Source organism: Anser brachyrhynchus, assembly GCF_964034855.1.
Source record: "Anser brachyrhynchus genome assembly, chromosome: 16".
In the NCBI taxonomy this organism is placed as follows: Eukaryota; Metazoa; Chordata; class Aves; order Anseriformes; family Anatidae; genus Anser; species Anser brachyrhynchus.
The window spans coordinates 6,225,056-6,248,870 of NC_137734.1; the positions used below are offsets into that span (position 1 = coordinate 6,225,056).

A 23,815-nucleotide genomic window follows, 5' to 3' on the forward strand; every position below is an offset into this window, starting at 1 on the left:
CCTGTTTGTGCTCTGCAGCCCCCTCCCCGCTGAGACACCCATCGCCCTGCTCGCCTCTCCAGCCCAGTGCTGCCCTGTCCCACGCTGTGGCTGCCACCATCCTGCCCCTGGTCTGCGGTTCCTCCCCCTCCTCCCCAGGCTGCCACTATCTCCTTGACCCTTGGATGCGCTGGCAAAATGTGTGACTTGGAGTTCACACCTAACGCTGGCGCAGCTTCCTGCTGAGGTTAGCCTCACCAGATACATCTCATGGATTTCACAGCACCATGAAAGCAGCCTTGCCGTCCCCTGAATTACAAAGAAAAAGAAATAGGTATAATGTAGCACTCAGCTGTGTTCAAAGAGGGAAAAGAAAAATGTATTTGTACATCTCCACAAACCTCTGACAGCCACATCCAGAGGACTCAGGTTTTAGGGGATGCATTAGCAGTGCACCTCTGCTCTTAGGCTGCATTACTGCATGCTATGCGTTACAGTGCAGACAAAGACGAGAAGGCAGGAGTAATGGTGAGCTTCTGCCTCTCCCTTTGCTCGCTGCTCAGTTTGGCTGCAGGAACATTTCTAGAGGAGGGTGCAGAGAAGTGCTAAGATTGCCTTTGGTAGGCAGCAAACTTGGCAGCTGCCCCTCCCGGGCAGTGCGAGGTGCCTGCAGGGAGCTGCAGGAGTCCCTGGCTTGGAGCTGCTGCCCGGTGCATCCCCAGCTGTGCAGAGGGAGGCAACGGTCCCAGGCTGCTGCAGGCTGGCATGGCTAAATACCAGTGTCACTTAACCACGCTCCCACTGATCGCATGAGAACTTGAGACGTTTTGAGATGGCCACAGTGCTGCTCATCTGGGAGGACACAGGAGGAGCCAGGTTCTGCAGCATCACTGCAGTCCCCAGCTCACCTCCCTGGCTCTCTGGATAAAATGCCACCCCTAAGGTGCTGGGAAGGGCGAGCTGCTGGATGCGAAGCCCCAGCTCGGCACTGTCCTGGATCCCCGCTTCTCAGTGTAGGGAGGAAAGAAACAAGGAGGTTTGAGATACTCAGGAGATGAAGGTAGAAGTAGAGGGAGTCTGTGTAAAGGAACAACTTCATTTCCATTTCTTTCTTTCTTCTCTCATCCCCCCTTTTCTCTATTCCACCATGTACCCCCAGTCCCCTACAAATACTGTGTTACAGCAGCTGCTGACTGATTGCAGCACTGCGTGCTGCTGTGTTTTGCCTGCTAAGGAGGTGAATAAGGTATTCTGAAGAAACGCAACTCTTTCCTGCTTATTTAACTTTGCGTTCCCCAGATACAAGCTCAGACACTGCAAGCTCAGCATCAGGATTCACACCACGGTCAGTCTGTTTACTATTAGGAGAGTTCCGTGTTCACAGCACAGTCCCACGTGTAAATTTTTCACAATACCTTTCATCTAGTCTGGCTCTGATTTCAGCAGAGAAACCACAGCGTAAATGGGTTCTGATCGGGGTATGTTCAGAAAGAAAACGGATTACCTGTGCGTAACCTGCCCAGATATTTCACAGGTGTTCTTCAAGCAGAAATAGCTTCACCACCCAGCATTGCCTCTAAGTGCCTACAACGTCTCCAAACGCAGAGGGCAGCACACATAGTTCTCTCTGTCCATCCCCTCCCAGTTATTATCTTTCCCTTTTGCCATCTATCATTCCAAGGAATTTTAAATGAAGAGTCTCCTGGGTGCCCCACAGGGCGACAGCAGCAGCATCCTCTCACCCCACCGTGCTCCTTGGCAGCAGGGCTCCCCGGGGAGCAGGTGGCTCAGCATCATTCCCCGAGCTCTGCCTGAAGCAACTGCGATGCTAAACCTAACATCAGAAGAACCTCAGAAAGGGCCCAGCATTTTGTTAGAGAAACCCTAATCTCCGCTCTGAGCCGTCCTTGCTAGCTGAAGTTCAGCTTAGTCAGGAAGAACTTGCTGCTGCTTCGGAGATAATTAAACCCATCTTCCCTCAACCCGCTGTTTGTACACGCACAATGATACCATTGTTCGGAGTCATGCAACACATATGCTGACATTAAAGTGTTTAATCTTGTAGTACAGTATTCCATTATTTTTTGGACATCTGTACATGATAGAAAGGGTACGTATTAAGGGATTTGTTGACAAAGAAATGGCTAATGCTGATACATGTGTGGACTGAAAGGATCTTTCCAAGTTGTGTTCAGCAACAGGGAGAGCGCTCCTTCCCAGGCCCGAAGCCTGGCACAGATGTGATATGCACTGCTGCTATTACCACTTCTGAATTTATAACAAGGAGTCAGTGTTTAGAAGAATTTTGGAAGCTCCCTGCTGGGTTTGTGGCTAGGTGGTCTTGCTGGCAACACCACCTTCATGCTGAAAGCTAAAAAAATGAAGTGATGGTTAAAGGAAGAATATTAACTCCAGAGGGCTTTTTTCCCCCTCTCAGGGCAAAAATGTTGACCCTGGATTGCTCTGCAGCCGTGAGCCCAGAAGAATTTTGAATCCCCCTGTTTCTAACCTCTGGGACTGGGGATCAGGATTTATGCAGCCTGGTTTTCATCTCGTTTGAAATTAATGCACTAGTTCTGCTTGACACCAGCGGACAGGCCAGGACTTTGCCCTGCCACATACTGAATTTACCGTGCTCCAAGGAGCTCATCACCTTCACCTCCCTTTGCCCACGTGTAAAATGGGTGCATGAGCACCAAGCATCTGGGTGCGAGTTACCCAAAACAGTTCCCTCTGCTGAGCATCGCCCTGACCCTGAGCAGCCCCTCCTGAGCTGGGCAGGTGGGGACGAGACCATCAGGACACGGCTTTGGCAGGTGAGCCCAGAGCCCCGCAACTGCCTGGGGGTCTTGGGCCAGAGGCCGAAGGACAGAGTGCCCCTGGTTCTGCATCCTCCCCCTCGGGCTGTTTGCACGGCCTTTGCCGCCACCTCAGCCACCCCCAAAATGTGAAAGTCTATCTCCCAGCGGCATTCCCACACAGCCAGATGAGGGCACGCAGTAAGGAAGTGTAAATAAGCCCTCCAAATACTGTTTTTGCCACTCTTAAAAAATAATAAATCTCATCAGTTACATACAGCCCAGGACATTTGCTGTACTCCATCCATAGGGCTCCCAATTTATGATCTTCAGCTATTTCTCCAAGCATTTCTTTAACTGCGGCTTCAGCTGCCTAATGTCAGCATGTAAATCTTTTAGCTGAGAGGATGAAGCAAATGAAAACCAATCACAGAACTTCACATTCCCAAATTCTTGCCATTATAAATTTACTGCAACTGCCCCTGTAGCTCTTGCTGTCACGCACAATGAGGAGGGAAACATAGGCCTTAGCAGGCTGTGGCTTGGCATGACATTATTGCAGTCTTTATTATACTCCCTCTCCTCCTTAGAAAAATATAGGGACTGACCTTGCACTTCTTGCTCAATCAGGAGTCCCGCTGGGCCCAGTAGGCCCTTTCAGCTGCAGAGACCGCTGGATCCTTCCCCTAATTGCTTTCCTCCTTCTTGAACCTCACCAACATAAGGAGAAAAGGCCTATATTTCATAAATGACATGATTTTATCCACCAATTTAGAGACAAAGGAGTGCAATTTATAGAGGGAACATTTAATCCCTGTTAATTAGGATCCCATCAAGAGCTCTCACATTTGGCATCCTGAAAATTTACAGCGCAGTTTCACAACCGCAGCGGGTCCGGAGTTGAAGGGAGAGCCCTGCCCTGCCTCCTGCTGCCGCCTCCCCGGGCCAGGTGAGGACGGGACCCAGCTCAAAGCCCCTCTGGGGAAGGGAAAAATACTTTCCAGCTGAATCCTCTTTGCAGGAAATGCACAGGTAGGAGCGGGCCATCCCTTTGACAGCAGTAACGTACGTAGGCTGAAAATGTTTGTGGATCCCCAGCTGAGCTGGTGGTCCCTGGGCAGCCAGTGTCTGGGAATCCCGTGCTCTGTGCAGAAAGGAGGCAAGAAAGTTTCTGAAGTTTGGGTTTAGGATCTCTAGGGGTGGTTATGGGAGGAATTAAGGGTAATTTTTCTAAAATTCAACCAAGACTTTGCACTGCTGGATGTGTAAATCAGCATAATTTGCCCTTTTTTTGTGAAAACTAGTGTTCTGTGAAAACTAGTGGCCAAAATCCACAGGCTTACTGGACCAACCTGCCAGCCCTCAGCCATCTCTGCAGAAACTGCTCATTTTCTGTAGCTCTGCAGCTATCAGAGGAAAGGGAGACAAAGACCTTCCTATCCACTACCCTCACCTACGTGACTCCTTCAGTCCCTGGGGTCAGGCAGGCGCAGGTAGACTCTGAAAACCTGTTAGACATCGCTCCTGGAGTGTGGCGGATTTTTTTTTTGGCATCTAAATCTCCGATGGGTTTCACAGGCAACTGCTGATGCCTCTGCAGTTGAGTCTCCTGCGTGGCTGAGGCTGAGGTGAGGGGGTGTTGTCTTTTGGAATCTATTTTCCTTTGACTTATCTTTCAGTCTCAGGAATTCAGGACCTTTAATCTATTTGAGATTAAAGTTCTTTACAAATCCCTTCTGGCCTTTTTGGGAGTAAAGAAGTTAAAGACACCCTACTACACATTCCTTTTGGTGCTTTTTTTTTTTTTTATTGTAAATTAGAAACAAGTAGTGTTCCGACTTCTGCGATCCCCAGAATAAATGAGACAACTAGTCAAAGCATCTTGTAAAAAACCTAACACATTATCAGGTGAAAGTGTTAACAGGAAATTTTAAATTTTTACCTGTTTAAATATTCAAAATGTATTCTAAATACATCCTCCATATGTGCCAGGGGGAAGGAGGCATAGAATTACCAAAGCTTTCACAATTTGGCAGCCTGAGCACAGAATCTATTCATCTGGTGTTTACTTTGCATGTGAAAAAGAAATTTTTTACATCTCCAGAAAACAAGAATGTAAAAATACTTAGGTAAGTAGACTGGCAGAAATAAGGCCTCCTGCGAAACCTATTGAAATTAGTGGAAATATTCCTGTTGACTTCCCTGGGGGGTTGGTTTAGCCCTTTTAACACTACTGTTATAATTATTTTTAACAGCTATTCTTGAAAAATTATTGCTGTGATTCACCGGTTCTTTGCTTGATACATGGAGTTAATGACTGATTCTGTGCTACTGTGCTTGGTACAGAGGCTGAAAAACTGTACGGTTTCTTTGGTATGTGTACGCACAAATAACAGCTATTGCAAGCCACATCTCAACATAACCATGGCTGTCATGTTTCATGCCTTGACTACCATCAATCCATATTACAAAACCAGTGGCCTAACCAGTGTTTACAGAATTAGCTTGGATCAGCTTTCCATTTACCAGTAGTGATTTACAAAGAAGCTGAGAATAGCTGGGGTTCTTATTTCCAGTCTCAACATATTTTGCTGTGAAAATGACCAAAAATGGGATCAGTTCAAGTTTCCCAGCTTTCTGCTGATGTATCATTTGCTTTAGAAGTTTGGTACCCTGGGGCATTATATCAGGATCACAAGCTTCTCTGTCCAATATTACTTTTTTTGGTACTGGTGTCAACTGTATTGCCACAAGTTCTGGATGTCAACCACTACAATTTTTCATCCCTGTATCTTAATGTTTTCAAGTTTTGTATCTGAAAAGAGTACATGTCAAAACAAATGCCAAAGATTTGTTGACATTTTATCTTCAGCTTTCCCATATTTTTGGATCTGATACTTGGCTACTTTACACCTGATCGCATGTATCCATCGTGTTTTCTTCTAATCATCCCCGTTGTTGCACAACCGTGCCACCCTGCCTCCTCTTGCATCACTACAACGCCACAACAGAGTTGGTTGGGAGAAACAAAAGACTTCAGAGAGCTTGGAGCCCTATCTGTATCAGATAGACAGCTGCAGCCTGTGCAGCACTCAGATCATGGACAGATAGTCAAGGCTGGACTTTCAAAGATGCCAAGCTTACTTGCATATTTGCAACAGAGGTGTGGCAAATTTACTGACAACCACTAACCAAAGATATGTGCTTGTTTTGTTCACATCACCTTAATTGTCCTGCACACTTTTTCTTGTTTTATTTTCTCAAGAATCTGCTGTCCACCTCCATGCTACAGCTCTCAGGCTCCATCGTCTCGGCCTTTCCTTTCCCACAGGACTACGCCCAAGGCAGTGCCTGATGATCCCCACCTGGAGTAGCTGCGATTAACTGCCACACTTGCTATGCCACTCTTGACCCTAGAGTTATTGTGCACCAACAGATTTTGAGCTGTGTGTTAAATTAGTTCATTATTTGTCTACAGAGCTTGTGCTTCCAAAACAGAGACCACGTCTAGAAATGAGAAGAGGTGTGCATTTACACGTGCATCGCTTGTGGATGGATTATTTCGTTAGGGGGCGAGATCTGCTGTTTTCCCACAGCTAAGGCACACTGTCTGTTTCATAGCAGAATTATTTTTCAAGGGTGTTCTTCCTTTTCATATTTTACGCCCTTTGATTGCACATCCAGAGCCTTGGCTTCCTCTCCAAGCAGCTGCCTTGCCAAGGCATTTGAATTGTGACAGTTTCTGAGCTGGAATTTCCAACATTTCAAATTAGGAACTGGGCTAAAACTGTTCTCCAAAAGCCTTGGGGTTGTAGTGATTTGTAAGAACTATGAGCCTAGGACAAACACAAGTTCACGTTCTTTGGGCTGTTAACTATACCCAGCAAACAATCATACTGTGTTTTGATTTTTAAGTGAGCATTTAACACACGACGGCTGACAAACAGCTGAGATTAAGTCCATCAAAAATGACCAAAAGCTTCTCATTACGGTAGGTTATGTCAATAAGGATCACAGATTTTATAGACCTAACAGAGAAACTGCAGCCACATTCAAAGGGCTGTGGCAATTCCCTCGATTGTTTCACTGAACACTCGAAATACCATTCCCCTCTTTAAACGCCCCCCAACCTTACTCAAAATCCTCAGGTAATTAATTGGAAACAACCCTCTTGCAGAATTGTCAAAGGTCTGACTAACACCCATCAAACCCAGGAAACTCGGACTCCTTGAGCACTCCCCTGCTTACCTCATGCTGTTGTGCTTAAGGTATTACTGGGGACTACAAAAAGTGCACGATCACATATACTGTACCATATGTTCACAAATACCAAAGCACAGCAGCATGAATTAAGGATAGGATTTCAGTCCTCATAATGAAGAGTCTTGCTTTTATGAGTTCAAGTCAGACCCTTAACGTTATTTTAACATAGATTTTGGTGTTTAATTATGTAATAAGATTTACTGCAGTCATCTAACAGATGTTGATTCAGGGTCAGTGTTTCTCATAAATTAGTTCTGAAAGGATTTGTTACTTCTGGGTCAGCAGATAGGACCAGAGTGCAAAGAAAAAGGGGAAAAACAATAAACACTGAGTTGAAGGGTTTCTTGGGATTCTTTCTTCAGTTACATATCCACATATTTTCATGATCTTAATGACTATAGCCACAGGAATGTTTGCTTTAACACTAAAGATGGCTCAGCCCAAAACCCTATATCCAAACATCTGCAAAGCATGGGAAAGTTCAAACTCTGGGGCTTTTTATTTTATGACCCTGGCCATTAATTTCTCACACTAATATGACACATTTTTTCTAGTGCTCTGCAGTGGGAATTGCTGCGAACTCTTAGCAGCACCCAAAAAAGTTTCATCTTCCTGTGTCTGTTGTCAGACTTTGTGTGAAGTGCATACACCAGCATTGACTGATTATTTGTCATCAAGTGTGTAACACTGAAAAGGTGCACCCACCTTCCTTCAAAAATTCAGCCTTCTCGTGTCTTTGGAAGCAAATCTCTCTGTACATCCTACAGTTTGACCTATCTGTAATCCACCCTGCTGGTGATGTTATCCATAATATAATTAAAAACACACAACATTATATTCATTCTTCTATAGTTGTGGTTAAAAGAGATATTACATATTAAAATATTTTTCCATTCCTCTGTAATTTAGGTGCAAACAAATTCCTCTGAGACTGAAATCATACTCTATATCTTTTTCTGCTGAGAATATCTTGGAGGGAAGGGATTGAGGCATATTTAATAGGGTTGCTAGAGCTTACAGGGCAGTTTTAGCCTGCCAAGTGTGTTACAAAACTGGTGACTACTCACAACTCTCACACCTCAGGGTATGACGGAGTGAGCGATCTTCCTGAGGCTGCACTAGATGTTATAGCTGGAGGTGGAACAATAACTCTGTTCACTCAGTGCACGCGAAGACTGCCCAAACTATAAAACCATTTGCTGAACTTAATCGCCTCTGTCTTGGAAAGTTTAGGGGTTTCATACCTAAAAAACTCCTCTAAGACAAATCCCAGCTATTAGTAAGAGCGCTGAGGTATTTCCCTGAGCAGCAATCATACAGTGGCAAACTGCGAGCCCTGGCCTGCTTGCAGAAACGTTGCGCGAGAGGAGGAAGAGCCCGCGGCCAGCTGCCGACCGCCGGCCAGCAAAGCCGGGCTGGACGCGCTCCGTGCGAGCGGCCGGACACGGCCCCGCTCCCGGGGACTCCCCGTGCTCCGTCCCTGCCACCAGGGAGCCCCCCGAGGTACGTTCGTGCCGTGCAGCGCCGTAAATTTAAATAGCGCTTCCCAGTCTCAGGCTGAAACTCCTCTTTTTCAGGAGTAATTCCATTTAAGTCAATGGATTTACACAATGGATTTACTGCTGCCAGAAGAGAATCAGGCCTGTAGAAAGACGCGCATTCTTTGCCAAGAAAACCTCAGAGCTAACTACTTGAATTGTGCAGTCGAGCTGCAGGGAGGTCAAGTGGACAGACAACAGGACTGGGACACACGGGGAGGCCCTAGTTCAAACCTCGGCCCTCTGAACGCCGCGCGGCGTGACCTCTGGCGAGTCCGTGCGTCCCCTTGTACCTCTGTTTCCCCATTTTCCTTTGTCTGACTTGTCTGTTTAATTTGGAATTTGTTTGAAGAAGGGCACTGCACTTTGTGTGTTCAGATGGGGCACTGACACCTCTCCTCCCCTTGCTGCAGCTTGCTAGGGGACAAGCTCGAGGTCTTTGTCTCCTCAGCACAGTGCCCCTCTGCTCCACCACTACCAGCAGTGCTGCACGAGCCCATCAGCCATACATCAGCGGCAGGCAGATCCGTCTGGGGCACAACACGCCATCCCAGTGCTGTCTCGGGAGGAATCTGGCACTTCTTGCTATTTCAAAGTCACCGTTGATACATGGAAGGAGGCACTTTGAACGTTTGCTTCACAGCCTGGATCGCTAAAGATGCCTCAAAACAGCAGCTCCAACCCTTGGAGTGGCACTGAGAATCTGTAATGAGTTCAGCTGGCAACAAATGTGGGTCAGCGGTGTGAAAAGCCCCAAGGGCTGGAACTTGCCAGCACTCCTGCAAAGCCCCCTCTGTTTCTTTCGGCCCCTTCCCACAGCAGCCCGGCCATTATCAGTGGCAAATGTCCAGAGTCACTTGTCAAACACAGACCTGCCAAAAATCATTGAAACGCAACAGTCACTCGCACCCTGTGCCAGCCAGTTGTAAAACTGTTTCAAAGACAGCCTAGTAAACACCTACGTCCTTCTAGTAGCCTAGACAGAGGCTTTGTGTCCTGTGTGCTTTAACGAACCGAACGGCAGCGTGAGATGCTGCAATCAGATATTCTTGCCCTTTGCTGTTGTGGCAACTCGCAAGCTTGTTTGATGGTGAGGGGAAAGGGAACAAAGCAGGTGGCTAATGGGCTGTTTTTCTGTTTCAGTGGAGCATGACAGAGAGTTTCACCATCAGCGCTGCCACTACCGAGAGTTCAGGTTTGATCTCTCCAGAATCCCAGAGGGGGAAGCAGTGACAGCCGCCGAGTTCAGGATATATAAGGATTACATCCGCGAACGCTTTGATAATGAAACGTTCCAGATTAGTGTCTACCAGGTCCTCCAGGAGCACCCGGGAAGGTGAGTGACCCACAGGGAAATCCTGATGTGAGCACAGCAGGTGCCTTCAAGGGCTTATGCCCGATGTTTTCACAAATACTGGTGCTACCAGCAGAAGGGGCTTTAGGCACAAGGGCTGTCCCGTGAAATCTCAGTCGATGCTAATGCAGCTGCTGCGTGTGCTCAGCCATCAAGGCACGGGGTGAAGGTGTGAAGGTGCCCAGGAGCCTCAAGGTGCCCCGAGAGCACCCAGCGGCTGAGGAGCGAGCGAGGGGCAGGGGCTGTGCGCCTGGCTGTGTTACAGTGCGGGAGGAGGCCACAGGCTCAAAGTACTTGAGGATTTCTGGCAGACATAGCCTCTTCTTCTTGCTGCTTATGGATCCTGAGGTGGCAAAACCACATCTGAATGCTTCCTTTCTAGTTGGAGCTTAATTACTAGCCCTTATTACCAAAGGCATTTGAGATCCCTAATTAACAAAGACAGACGACACCATGCTCTTTATATTGACTGATTGTTTTGTGTGTGCACAACTACAAGATGAGCTATTAAATCCATTCCAGGGAATTATTAATGTATGCCAAACTCCCTGACAAATCCTCCAGGGAACTTGAATAAGAACATATGTTTAATTTTCTCATCTGTTCTTGGTTCCAATTAATCAGCAATCCCAAACCGCTTATCAAAGGCACTTAGTTTCATTTGCACATTTCTTCTAAATACAAAGCCTACCAATAGTGAGACTGCATTTATTTACATGAAAAGTATTTACAATCACATGCTAGTCAGAAGTTATTCTCTAGGACTACTAAATATGAGGCAATAACACTACAGACCTAATTTAAGTTTATGAAAAGAGAAACACCAGGGATTTAAAATGGGGAAAGTCCAAAAGGGTAAGAAACAATAGTGTAATCAGGATTGTGGCATTATAGTTTTAAAAGAGGTAATAAAAAGGCAAAAATATATATAGTTTTGCATTTTTGATCCATTAAAATGTGACAGGAAACCTTATCAACAGTTCTAAATGGTGAGACTTTCTACCAGCTTTGCTGTATGGTAAAAGTTTAAACACTGGCATGTGGGTATAAAACTCGTGGTTCTCTCAACATTTCGAATGACGATTATTTACAAGGTTTGAGGGACTACGCTAGTATTAATCTATTTTTATTAAACAATGATAACAAGCATTTTAACTAGGCTTTCTTAAAGGAGAAGGCAACAAGCCACAAACATGCATAGGACCTGTTAGATCCTGCCTACTACAAGCATTTAAGTTCTTTCCATCTTCAGCCCTCACGGACACAAAGGCCTCCCTTTGCTATATTTCTTAAGTTATACAGATAAAAGCTTGCGGGGATAACTTCTCATTCATGGGAAAAGCAGAAAAAGGATATGTGCTGGCAGATGCCCAGTGTGCCACGACAGTAGGGAGTTGCCAGAAACATATCCTTGGAGTAAATGTCCTTTGTCACCACACGAATGGATGCCAGGGAAGTTCTCCTTCAGACCCTGATTAGTGAGGTTCCAGCAAGGAAATTTACTGACAGAGTTAGCATGACATTCAGCTCCTTAATTTTAAGATGATACATCCACAGGTTTGTTACAAGGATCTGTAGAGAGGGCTGCAAGGTACCTCCTGGGTGGGTTCTGTGTCTACAACTGCGTGGAGCAGCCTTTCTGTAAGCTGTCTCCTTCACAAGCTCTTATTCCTAAAGGAAAAAATGCATGCAAAGGCCAGGCATATACATGAACCACTGGGTGGAAGAGGTGAGGAATACTGCTAATTATACAGATGTTCCAGCTACAAGATTAGATGCAGTTTTACTGCATCACATTCACCACAGGAACAGCTTTTTTTTTTTTAATGAGTGTTCATGCATATTCACCCTTTGCATACATTTTGGCACAGGCGCTGTTGAGTTTTGAACAGTTTGTACTGAAAAAAAAAATATTGCTGTCGGTTTGGATTGACCAAAGGTAAAAATATTGTCACTAGCATTTGTAAAAATATTTGCTCTTTTTGTGCGTTTTTCCACTGACATTTTCCAACCAGCTCTGTCACAGACCAGTCATCCAAGTTAGTGTGTCATTGGGCAAGTGGAGAAAGAAAACAAACTCTCTCCAGTGTTGATCAAAAAACACCCGTTCACTTTGATGCTTCCTTGGCTGTTTGTCTCATCCTGAGCAGGCTGGAAAGTCAGACCCATCCGACGTTGCTAGCAACAAGAGCAAAACAAAGCCAAGCCCTCCCCCTGCAGCGCGAGAAACCTTTGCTCACATTTTGCTTTGTCGGTGCCTTCCCCTAGAGCACGGCAGGTACGATGGCCAGCGAAATAACAGATGGGTTTCCTTCTCCCCCTGCTCTCATGATGGTAAAACAGCAGTGGCATCTCCCAGCAGATTACTGGAATTGCCTTCCTGAGACATCAGATATTCCCCAAGCTTTTGCTCGCCCACGGAGCACACCTCGTGCTGGGGCGCACCAGCGTGCAGAAACGCACCGCCAGCCTCCCCGAGGCAGCGGTGGGATCAGGTCGCCTCCTGCACCACACGGCGACACACAGGAGGGGCCAGGACAGCTCCTGGGGCCCCCAGACAACACAGCATTCAGCTGGAAAGAAAGTTGTGGCTGACTGGAGGTCTTTTCCTTGAGGGTGAGGGGACCACTGGCTGTGCTGGAGGCTTGATTTCCAGCTAACCCTCAGATAAGCCTCCAGTTCTGAGGGCGTGCTGGTGTGCCCTCGGTTCAGACAAACCACGAGCACCAGCAGCTCAGCAATTCAGTACTTGCTTTACGAGTTCAGGCAGGCTGGCAGATAGCTAACCAGCAACATCTCTGCTTGCAACTTACTGTGGGTGAAAAACACAGGTCTACATCTTTCCAGGCAGACAGCTGCCCCCACCGCAGACATTGCTGAAGGTGTGCCCCTTGGTAACAGGGACATTCGAACATAGGATGGATGCTGCCATCCATCCGCCTGCACAGCTGTGGGCAGACACGTGCCTAACCGCCGCGGCAGCAAGAACGAGAGCACAGCTCCGTCCTCTGTAGCAGAGTGGGTGCCCCTCTGGACTTTGACTAAGAAATTATCTCTGTCAAAATGAAGATATAAATACAGGTGTCTTTAGGAAAGCAGACTAAATAATCAAATATTCTTTCTGCACTTTCCAAATCTCTGAACTCATTGCAAGGCAAGCTTTTCAAACTGACAACATCTCGGTTATACAAAAGCATGCACAGCATTCTTGAGGCACAAAGCACCAGTTATTCACTTTAAGCAAACAAGTACATTCATGAACAAAAATGTTCCTAATATCATAAACACTGTGAAAACAGCTGAAGTTTTGACTAAAATAACATGTCTTGAAGCCTTCACATGCACAACCTAAGGTCCAGTGACTCTTGTCCACCTTCTCTTTGGTCTTCATGGTTCCCTCACCCAAAAGCTTGGGAAAGAGCTTTGCAAAGCCAGCAGCTGGGTTGAGAAGGGTGCTGAGCAGTGGGTCACTGAGTCCCTGCTTGCGGTAAGGAACCCGCGGTGGGAAGTACAGGTTGCCACCAGGGAGCCGGGTGCTGGCCAAGCCCCCATCTCCTGCCTGGGTGCTGTGAGAGCACAAAGCTGCTCCAAGCTGCTCCCTTCCTCTCCAGAGCGAGGGAGCGCACACCACGGGGCACGAGGCTTGCTGCAGGGCATTGAAAGCCATTTGTTTCAGGCACCAAAGCAGGAAATGTGTTAAAACGGGGCTTGTGGAGAGGAGCCTGAGAAAAATGAACTTTGTTGCTTTTACAGAGAGGTCGTGAAAATAGTTCGTGGGGCACTTCGGAAAGGAAATATCCGTTACCTTTTTCCACCGGCGTTGCAAGCGATGGCCAAAGCAACAACTCCAAAGGGACCTCGGTGCCTAACAGACACACGGGTGCTTAATGGGGTTTCTAGCAGCAGGTTGGATACCTAACTCATATTGTAGTTGATATGAACTTGTGTACTTTCACGAAGTACCCATGCACTTCTGGGCAGGCTGTCAGCTGGGGCATCATCCTCTATTTATTAACATGAAGCTAGAGAAAAAAATGCAGACTGTGTAGTTCTCCTCAACACCAGAGCTTGATCCCGCCCATCTGTCTGCACCTTCTGCAGCTGAAATACCTCATTGCAGAATTTCATCTCCAGTTTCAGTGGACCCAGCACTCGCACTGTGGAGTAAATCCCAACCCCTTTGAAGTGTATGGGAGTTTTGTTACTGGACAGAATAAAGCCAGGTACTTGACCAGCCTTTGGTAATTGTAATGGAGTTGCTACATGTTCACTTTGTGCCCATTACGGGTTTCACAGGCTTCAAAGGCAGTGAATGATGTGGATGCTCATGTTACCAGCCCTACAGAAAAATAAGATCTCGCACGATGCATTCCTGGGTTTGACTTGCAGCTGGAATGCTTTAGTTTGTGTTTCAAACTACGCCACTTCTGCACCCAGATCAAACCTGAGCCCCTCTCCAGACCCCTTTCCCTTGTTCATTGGGGTCTGTTTCCATGTTGTGGGTTGAAACATGTAATTCTAGTAACTAAGAAAGGCTTAGGCCCACCCAACAGGCAAAGCAGATGTGTCCTCTTTTTGGAGCTTTATAAAATAACTGTTGTGATTGTTGCAGGGGTTGTGCAGTGCAGAAAGATACAGTTTGTTTTAATGTTGTGCCCCAGCACCATGGCTGTATCCACAAGCACTCTAACAGCATCTAGGAAGGTACTGACAATAGTTTTTGTTTTTATTAAGTTTTCTGCACATAGGTTGGTAACTGTTCTCATCCTGATATGCTCTTGGGCACAGCAGCGGGGAACCTGAGCATGGAAACCCCGCAGCCCCCCAAGAGCAGCGCTGCATTCAGTTCTCTCTTTCAGACCATTCCTCAAAGCCACTGCAAAAGCCTCTGACAAGTCTTGAAGTCACTTAGCAAGGCACGACTCTTCACAGGCACTCGAGTAGCTGCAGGAAGCATTTTGCATACCCCAGCGGGCTCTTCCTCAGCTAAGTGATGCACTAACGAACAGCGATTCAATACCGAACAGAAACATCTGCACAGAGTGTCAGGGATACGTACATAACCTCATTTCTCTCAGCACGGCTTTTACAAGAGGCTTCCTATTTAGGAAACATGTTGCATCTCTCTGCAACAAACTCTTGCCACTTTTAATCAGTCTTTGAATCCTAGATGATGACCTCAAACACTACACAGAAAGGGGAGCACGGCTACTGGGGAGAAATGAGGTAGAACTAGGAACATGAGGAATTTTTAAAGCGAATTTAATTTCTCCCAAGCTTCAACAGAATTTACACAGATCTGTCTCACCATCATCACAGCCAGTTTTCAGGCCACCTCCAGCAGTCTGTGCCTTCACCTGGAGGACCCCTGGGCTGGGTTCGCTGGCAGCTCGGCAGGGAGAGGGGGGATCCAAGGCATGGGGAAGGGGAGGTGTGGGAGGAGGGCTGCATCGGGGCCGTGTACAGAGGGTGTTGCAAACGTGCCAGGGAGAGGCCCAGGGAGATCCTGGGGCCCTCTCGGAGTAGGAAAGTCTGAAAAATATTTTCCTAAGCTTGTCTTTGGACAGCTGCAGCCAACTTTAAGTAATGACACCAAGCAAAGTGGAATCTGGATGCTGCAGTTTTTTAATCCAAACAGATGTCTTCCAACCCGAGACCTCCTCTCCCCTTCCCTGGATGCTCTTTCTGCCTTCTCCCTCCACCTGCTCAAACCTGGACGTGAGTTGCCCACAATCCCCCTGCCACCTCTGTCTTTGGGCTACCTTGCAGTTAATTTGCCAGCTTGCACCGTGCCTGTGGCCCAAACAGCTCCTCTAAGGTTATAATACCAGTCAAGAGGACAGGATTATGCTCCTGTGGTTTACAAGCTGAGTCAGTAAGACATTTAACATATCTGTGCCTCCAGTGTTTCCCACTTTAAAACAGACGTGGGAGGACTGACCCATATTTGTAAAGCAATTCAAGTCTACTGCTGCAAGGTGTCACAATATGGTTATTGTTTAAAACACCGCTAGATCTGTAATTCCTCAAACTAGCAGGTAGGGATTAGAGCTGTGCAGCGGCCAGACAGCCTCAGTGTGCTCTTTGGGCCAGCAGATGCCTGAAAGGCAGATAGGGGACAGCAGGACCTGCTGGCAGTGCCCTGGGCTGGCTGCTGCCAGGACATGGCCAGGAGAGCCACCAAGGCTCCGAGGTGCTCACAGCCCGGAGTGCCAGCACATCGCAGCCATCAGCTCGTTTTGCAATGTAAGGAGAGCTGCCAAGAGTCACCTTCTCTTCTGCTGCCTGTGCTTCTTCCCATTTATTTTTATCCCATTTGGAATTGCTCACTAGTGTTTACTACCACTTGTCAACCAGCAGCTTGAAATAACAGAGCTGACAAGGGGGATGGGGAAAGCGAGGGGAGAAAACAGACGCAAAAGGAGGTGCTGCTTGCTAAGAGGGCTATGCTGCAGAACTACAGACCTTAGAGCATTATGGTTTTTAATTGCAGTTTCATCTACTGTTCTCCCTTGCTGTTGCAGAACCGACGACTCTCAGTTTCACAGTCTCTCTCTGTCTCACGTCCTTGCTCTTCCCTGTGGCTCCCACCAGGTCAGGTGGCTAGGAGAGATGCTGCACTTTTGATTTAGCATTTATGGCTACAAACCAGATCATATCCAAGAGGCTGAAAAAATACCCCAGCAAAAAGCAAAGAGCCCATACTTGCTATTTCCATGAAGCTGCCTGGTTGCCAATAATTTCTCTTAGAACTTCGGTGGTTGCAACACAGCAACTCTCTTCCGCACTCTTCCCTTTCAGGATGCTTTTACTTGCATCTTCTTTCTCTTATATCTCCACTCATTGCCATAAACCTCGCTTTTTCCAGTCCTTTCTCTTCCACTGATCACCCTTTCTTAGCCCCCTCATGCCACCAGCCCTCCACGTCCCTGCTCACACCCAGCCCTTTAGCAGCTTCAGCCCTTCCACATCCATAGCTCCAGCTGCTTTCCAGACACGATCTCACATGCATCGTCCCCAGCCAGCCTCGCTTTGCAATCCTTGTTATTCAACCTTCAGTCCAGAAAACACTGAGTTAGTAAAGGAAATTTCATAGACCACACAGCAACTATATGACCTGCAGACAAACTTTCAGCAGTACTTTCTACCAGGAGGTGTGTCTCCTTTCTGGTGTCCAGCACCAGACACTACTGAAACAGTCAGCAGACAAGTGCCAACCTCCCGTCCTCAGCTCAGGCTGCTGCAGCAACAGCCTGTTGCTTGAGAAAACTGATCTGAAAACCCTGAGCTTTATCATCACTAAAAGCTTTGACACTCCCACTGATCTAAGTACTTTGAATGCTGAGGCATTTTGATGTGGTCTCAACAAAACATACTTGTGGTCTGGATCCAGACTTCATCATTTATGTAACTCTAATCTAGACATTAATGTTTCCATGTCCCAGCTTAATTTTCTGTAAAATGAGGATCGTGTTCCTTTTCATATCCTTAGTCTGGTAGAAGGCTCAGTAAAGTTGGTGACATGCTCTGAAGTTCTTAAATGAAGGGACTGAAAGAACAAGGAACCAAAGAGGTTCTCTGCCTGCTGGTTGTAAAACCATCATTGACATTGCTCCAAGAATGCTCTAAATGTGCATACAGTCACTAGGTAAGGTACCGGCGGTTGAGATGTGCACTAGGAACCTCTTCCCTTTGTGCTGAGATCTCTATCTCAAATCTAAAACGCAAACCAGCCATATCAGCTAGACTTACCTAGCACTAACTCTTGTAACAACTCATTAGACAGGAGCCCTCAGAACAAATTTTGTGTAAGGCTAGGCAGAATAACATCTCTTCGCTCTGCTTATTATGACTTATCCAGCAACGATGTCTGAAGGGCTCGTTGTCTGTTAGCTAGTGATTCAATGTTGTTTTGCCATAAGTCTTTGGGGAACAGGGCATTTTACTTCACGGGAGGTTGTTCTTTTTAAGAGAACGGGAGGTTTCTTTTCATTGGAACAGGCGCCACAACCTCAGGAGCCTCAGATGCTCTGCCTGCAACGCCAGTCAGGTTTTTGCATCCCAACCCTGGCCGCTGCTGGTGGGCCGGAGTGGAAAGTGCAAATCCAGGAGTGCTTGAACCTCTCCAGGGAGCATCTGACACAAGGCCTTTTTGGGTCCAAATGTTCCAAGTGTGTGTGGGAAGGACATTTCCCTTTAGTGGGTCCCTTTGATCTCTCTCACTTCGGGCTTCCCCTCCAGGCCTATTGTTTGCACATTGCTGTAACTACAGGAAAACAAATGCATTATACAATTTCCCAGCCTGACTCACCCTGGTACTTGATGCCTCATGTTGTCTGGTTACCCCGATTGCATCATGTCAGCATGGGAAGCTTAAAGGCTGGTTTTTCTGAGTAATAACGCTGCAGTTGAGCAGTAGCTAAAAAAAAAAAAATAAGTTATCATTATTGCTATTATCTTCAACCTGCAAACTACAAGGGAGAAAAACCAAGCAAGCCAAGTCCCTATTAACCAAACGTTGTGTGAATCATGAGTTCCAGTCAGGGGCCATGCTTAAATGATGCAGTATGTGAATATAAAAGCCCTTTACTTCTGGAAACTTGGACTCAGCCATTGGAACGGGTCAATCCGTACTACTCCCTCATCCCCAGCTCCCCTGGGACGCGTTTTGTTCCACACGCTGTAAACAGGGAAGGGCGGGAGGTGTCCGTGCGGCTGCGTCATGTGCTGTGGGCACATGGCCATTGCTCCTGGGTGGGGATGAAACCCCAGGAAATCTGCCCCCCCGGCTTGTGCTCAAGCATCATACCTTCCCGTAACTAGCGCACACATGGAGAGAGGGGTGATCTGCACTGTTGTCTTCAGTTGTCCTGGGTGCACCAAGTGGAGATGGCTGAACAAATCCCAGCACCTGGGCTGAGCCTCTCCATCGCCTGCACCACGGCCCCTTCCTGAGCCGTGGCTGCCCAAACATCCACCAAAATACTCCTTGTAGGACCCACTATGTGCTGGCAAGGAAGTGTTGCAGCAAGGTCAGTTCTGATGTAGGGCTTCTTCCACAGACCAAAACTTTGTTTAAAGGAAAGCAAAACACTTTCATTTAAAAACGAAGCGCTGGGAAAACGACAGAACCTCCTTTTACACGTGCTCGATGACGTGCTCACGTGCTCTGCAGGAACTAATTTCAGAAGTTTAATTTCTTGTAAGCCCGCACAGAGCCAGAGGCAGTGACACCTGCCAGCTCACGGAGGAAAGCCATCATCTCTTACACACCCCGGCCCACAAAGGTTGAAAGGATAGATAGCAAAAAACATCGCAATAAAACTGCTTCTGTTTTGAGTCAGCTCTGCGAGACAAAAGCCTCTAATTTCTTAGTATCTCACAGGAAAAATAATCGCTAAAATCTGAGAGACAAAAGCCTCTATGCTGACAGCTCTTCTGGGACTCAATTCCGATCACTTGATGTTATGTGCAAACAAGAGGCACCGAGCAAACAAAATTAGAAATATATATGTATTTGCACTGACAAATCAATAGCGACAAAATTAGTAAGGCTTTCTCGAAGCTTTGAGGACACAAAGGGTTTTCCAAGGATATTTCTTCACTCAAAAGGATATAATTACACTTAAACAAGTTATCATGTTTGTGCACTACAAGTACAGAAGCAGCCCTTACAGGACTTGTCTAGACACTTCCACCGGGTTTCTTTGTTCTCCAAGTAAAGTTGTTGCTTTTTTTTTTTTTTTTAAATAAAGAAACTGCACCACCATCCAATTCTGCTACTATTTTCATAAAGTTTTACATCTTTCTTAATTCCTGATAAGAGAAGGCTCCTTCCTTTACAGAGCCTGTGTTTTCTCAAGTTTTCATTTTACAGAAATTTGCCAGGAAATATTTTGTAAATCCAGAATAATTTCACTCTTTTTAAATGCAAGAAATCCTCTCTATTCCCAATCTTTCTCAGCTTCTGTTTTCATTTCTCCGACCAGAATAATCCAGCAGTGGCCTTTTAAAGATGTAAGCAACAAATTGAAAGGAAATTGCCACCCAACATTATGCAGACCTGTGACTGTGCAGAGGGTTATTGCCTCAATCAATTATCTGTAACCTCAGACGAACAAATTTAAAAAACCATTACATATGTTAATATATGCACAACAGTGTTCCAGCTGGCTTGCGCCAGTGCTACAATTATGCGTAAAAGTCAGGAAATTATGTGTGGAAAGGATAATGAGCAGCATTGTCTGCCCAATTACTAAGTTTGCATATGCAAACAATAATTTTGCAAATCTGTGCCTGGCAAGCATTTCTTCTGAAGTTGCATCAGCAGCTCTAAGGTTAACTGCAGCAGCAAAGTAATCCAAAACCACCTCAACTCTGCTTCAACCCATCCTCCCTTTTTTAAAGAGAGAAGAAAAGCACTTCATGTGAAGGTGATTAGGTAGGAAAGCACGCCAGCCCAGCTCCAGCATCGTCTCTGTTCCTGAACGGCTGACCGAGCGTGTTGCTTAACGCGGGCATGTGAGCTTTGTAGAGAGCCCAGTGGAAAGCCCAGGTAACAAGAAATTGCACTTCTTTTTTTCAGGGACTCAGATTTGTTCCTGCTCGACTCTCGAACAATTTGGGCTGCAGAAGAAGGGTGGCTGGTGTTTGACATTACTGCAACCAGTAATCACTGGGTGGTGAATCCACAGCACAATCTTGGCCTGCAGCTATCTGTGGAAAGCATAGACGGTGAGTTTCAGACAGCAACGTCAAGGAGTCTCCGTTTCGGGTAGATGATCTCAACCAGGGGAAGCCTTAAGCATTCAGTTTTCTTTTCTTTGAATAGGATTTCGTGAGTATGTTTTTCCTCAATTTGCTTAAGGCACAAATAATGATTAAAAAATTAAGTCTGCAGACATATTTCAGGTTAAGGATGTACTCAAATGCTTTAACAGACTGGGAATCTGTTGTGCAGCCATGTCAGCATTAGCTGTGTACACATCCCCATCACAGGGTGTATACGCTGCTGGCAGCAGAGCACAACAGAACCACTCCTGCGTTTCTCCAGCCATGCTCCCCATGCCCACCCGCTTCAGATTTTTCTGAGTGAGACAATTCCAGTCGAGGAGAGAGGAAGAAACTTTGCTATGTGTAGAAAGACAAAGCTGAGTGATGTAAAAGGCTGGCGTCAACTGGCACAGAAGTACTTTCAGAAAATATTTAGGAACCATTTTCATGTCCTCTCTAGCAGCAGAAATTCATTCTCCAGATATGCATCTTTGATAACATTTACTATTGCTTTTTATGAACATTTCCAGTGGGTAGTACTTTGCAAAGCAATTTTGAAATAGGCAAGCTATCAGCCATTACATGAAAGGGCGATTTTACTCTTGTGAGACCTGTGCACTGAGAGGTGCCCAGGGTTTGTTTTAACCTGCCCTCTCAGGGCTCCTGCATTTACAGATCATTCAAACAGAGGCACAAAGCAGGAGCTTCTCCATGGAAGTTACCGGTCCCCACCCTAATGACAGATGCCTTTTGCCATCTTTGCACAAAGATTCAAATTCAGCTTGGTTTACAAGATAATCTTAACTCTTCAAGCTAAAATAGTAAGGAAAACGAACAGCCAAGACAAGCTTAGCCTGTTTTCAAGTACTTGTCCTTGCTTTCAGCTTTCACTTTGCCTCCTAAAGGAAATAGTTGGGATTACAGATGTTGTGTCCAGTCACGACACATCCAATTCTTGTTCACACAGAGGAAAACCACCAAGACCCAGGCTGGAGTCCACACAAAAGCACTGGCTGGAAGTAGGCTTAATATCTCTTAAACACTACAGATAATACAGCGTCACTCTCACACTCTTCTACTCATAAAACCTTATCACTCCGTCCTCCCCAGTCCTCAGCTAGTGATTTTACAGCAAAGGTCAATCCCATTTTTCAGCATTAAGGAAGCCAGCTATTTATTTATATGCCACGGATTTCAACCAAGGCTTTTCAGGGTCCTGCACACAGGGAAATGCTGCAGCCACACAGCCCCAGGAGCTGCTCTGCTGGAGCAACCAGAAGTGGGCTTTTTCAAAAGCATACAGCCCAACCTGTCATGGGGAGAGCCTTCAAAATGGGAAATTCTCAGTTTCAGTAATAACCGCGTTCTCATCTGTATAGGACTCAGTGAGAATTAGGACTGTAGTTTACACTCCTGAAAAATCCAGCTGTGTTTGTAAACATGTTCGGACAATATAAAAAGTAACTTGCTGCTTTCTCAAAAGAGATTAACAAAATGCTTAAATCGGCCTGTCGCTGAAGTTAGGAAAGCCAACTCCAGCATTTAAAAAGTAAATACACAGATACAGGGCCTGATTGTCTGCCTGGCTTCTGTGACTGAGTCTCCTGGCAGCACACCTTTGCTCTCAGGTTTCTCTACCGTACACGTGAATATTTCTTTCTATTTTGAATGGCAAGGATATGTCCTTCCTTGCTCCCCAAGTTTCATTTTGGATTTAGACCAACTGCATGCTAAAGAGAAAACTGCTTTTACACCTGGACTTCATATGAAAATCATATGCTGCAAACACAGCAGGACTTTGATGCAACACTATATGCTTGGACAACCCCCAGTACTTTAAGTGAATTGTGAAAAAGATCTTTGCTTTGTAGCTGTCCCTACATACAGAGATCTCCAACCATGAAGCCAGTACAGTCTTAAAAAAAAAAAAAAAGAAAAAGCCATCATGAGTACTGTCCAGATGAAATTATACAAAAGAAATTAACCGGTCTTTGTATTTCTTTACAATCTTGCCAAATAAGTCTATCAACGTGTATAACTAGGGTGGAATCACAGGGGAGGTTTTTGCTCTTAGAAAATGGGGATCAGCTCGAGCTGCAAGCAACAAAACATCTGGGTGAGTCAGTAGCCTGCAGCAAGCTCTCAGCCCAGCACCAGTACGCCTTGCTCAGCAGCCGCACATGGGAACAGCAAGCACCCACTTGGGTTTACTTAGTTTATTACGTGAGATCCCATATTTGACAGTTTTAAAAAAGCAGCTTCATAAAAGCAGATAAGGCTGCGCCCTCTGGTTCAAGAGCACAGCTTTAGTTCTTTTGGGACAAGCTTATCATTGTCTAATGGGGACTGTATACATGTCCTTGTGTTAAACCTCACTTTCTGCCTGCATAGGAAAGTTAGAACCAAGGAGTGCATTTTTCCCACCTTTATACACTACTCGTACAGAGTACTGCATGCCTCTTTTCCCCTAAGGAAACATTGTACTGGTCTTTAACACAGTGGTGTTAAATGAGGAATTCATCGGTCAGATGCTACTTACTGCCATGCTAATGAAAATCCATTAAACATACCCGTGTGAAGTCAGGTCCCCTGCATACCACTGACCTAATCTCCAGAGACACTGCAAAGGTGAAATAACTTTCTCTGGAAAAACCACAGCCAGAGATGTACTTGGAAGTTTAAACAACTCGGAGAAGCAAAAGACTTCTTTGAGGGGGCAAGAAAAGCCATAGGAACAGTATTCAGTGAGCTCCTTCAGCTGAGCTTGTTTTCAGGAAGTAAGGCTTCGATCTGGCAAAGCCCGAGCACAAGTGGAACTACTTACATATTTATCATTAGCTACTTGCTTAAGCACTTTGTGGGCTTGGCCTCAAATGTTTAAAATGAAAACTGTTTGGACAAGTTTCCAGCAAGGAGCTTCAGCTGAAGCTGAAGAAGTTGATGCATGTCCATATAGAAATCTACATACACGAATTTCTGCACTTGCTTTTTTATCCTGAGCTTTCCTGGTGCCCTGTCCCAATATTTGTTTTGCTTTATCTGGTTTGCAAGGCCTGGCCCTGCTCCCCTGCCCATGGCACGCTGTGGGACCTGGTCACACCAGGCAGTCC

The 23,815-nt window shown here is 46.1% G+C and overlaps 2 protein-coding genes across 2 annotated transcripts in view; one reads left to right on the forward strand and one right to left on the reverse strand.

Annotated features, from left to right (window-relative positions):
* The window catches only part of SPO11 (SPO11 initiator of meiotic double strand breaks), a 331,434-nt gene that overhangs the window by 56,358 nt on the left and 251,261 nt on the right, over positions 1–23,815 (reverse strand). The window contains exon 6 of the mRNA XM_080558213.1: positions 18,244–18,351. Coding sequence (XP_080414339.1) covers positions 18,244–18,263 — 20 coding nt within the window. The 5' untranslated portion in view covers positions 18,264–18,351. The remainder of the gene's footprint in view (positions 1–18,243; positions 18,352–23,815) is intronic.
* BMP7 (bone morphogenetic protein 7) overlaps positions 1–23,815 on the forward strand; it is a 46,014-nt gene that overhangs the window by 14,815 nt on the left and 7,384 nt on the right. The window contains exons 2-3 of the mRNA XM_080558199.1: positions 9,722–9,914; positions 20,518–20,666. Coding sequence (XP_080414325.1) covers positions 9,722–9,914; positions 20,518–20,666 — 342 coding nt within the window. The remainder of the gene's footprint in view (positions 1–9,721; positions 9,915–20,517; positions 20,667–23,815) is intronic.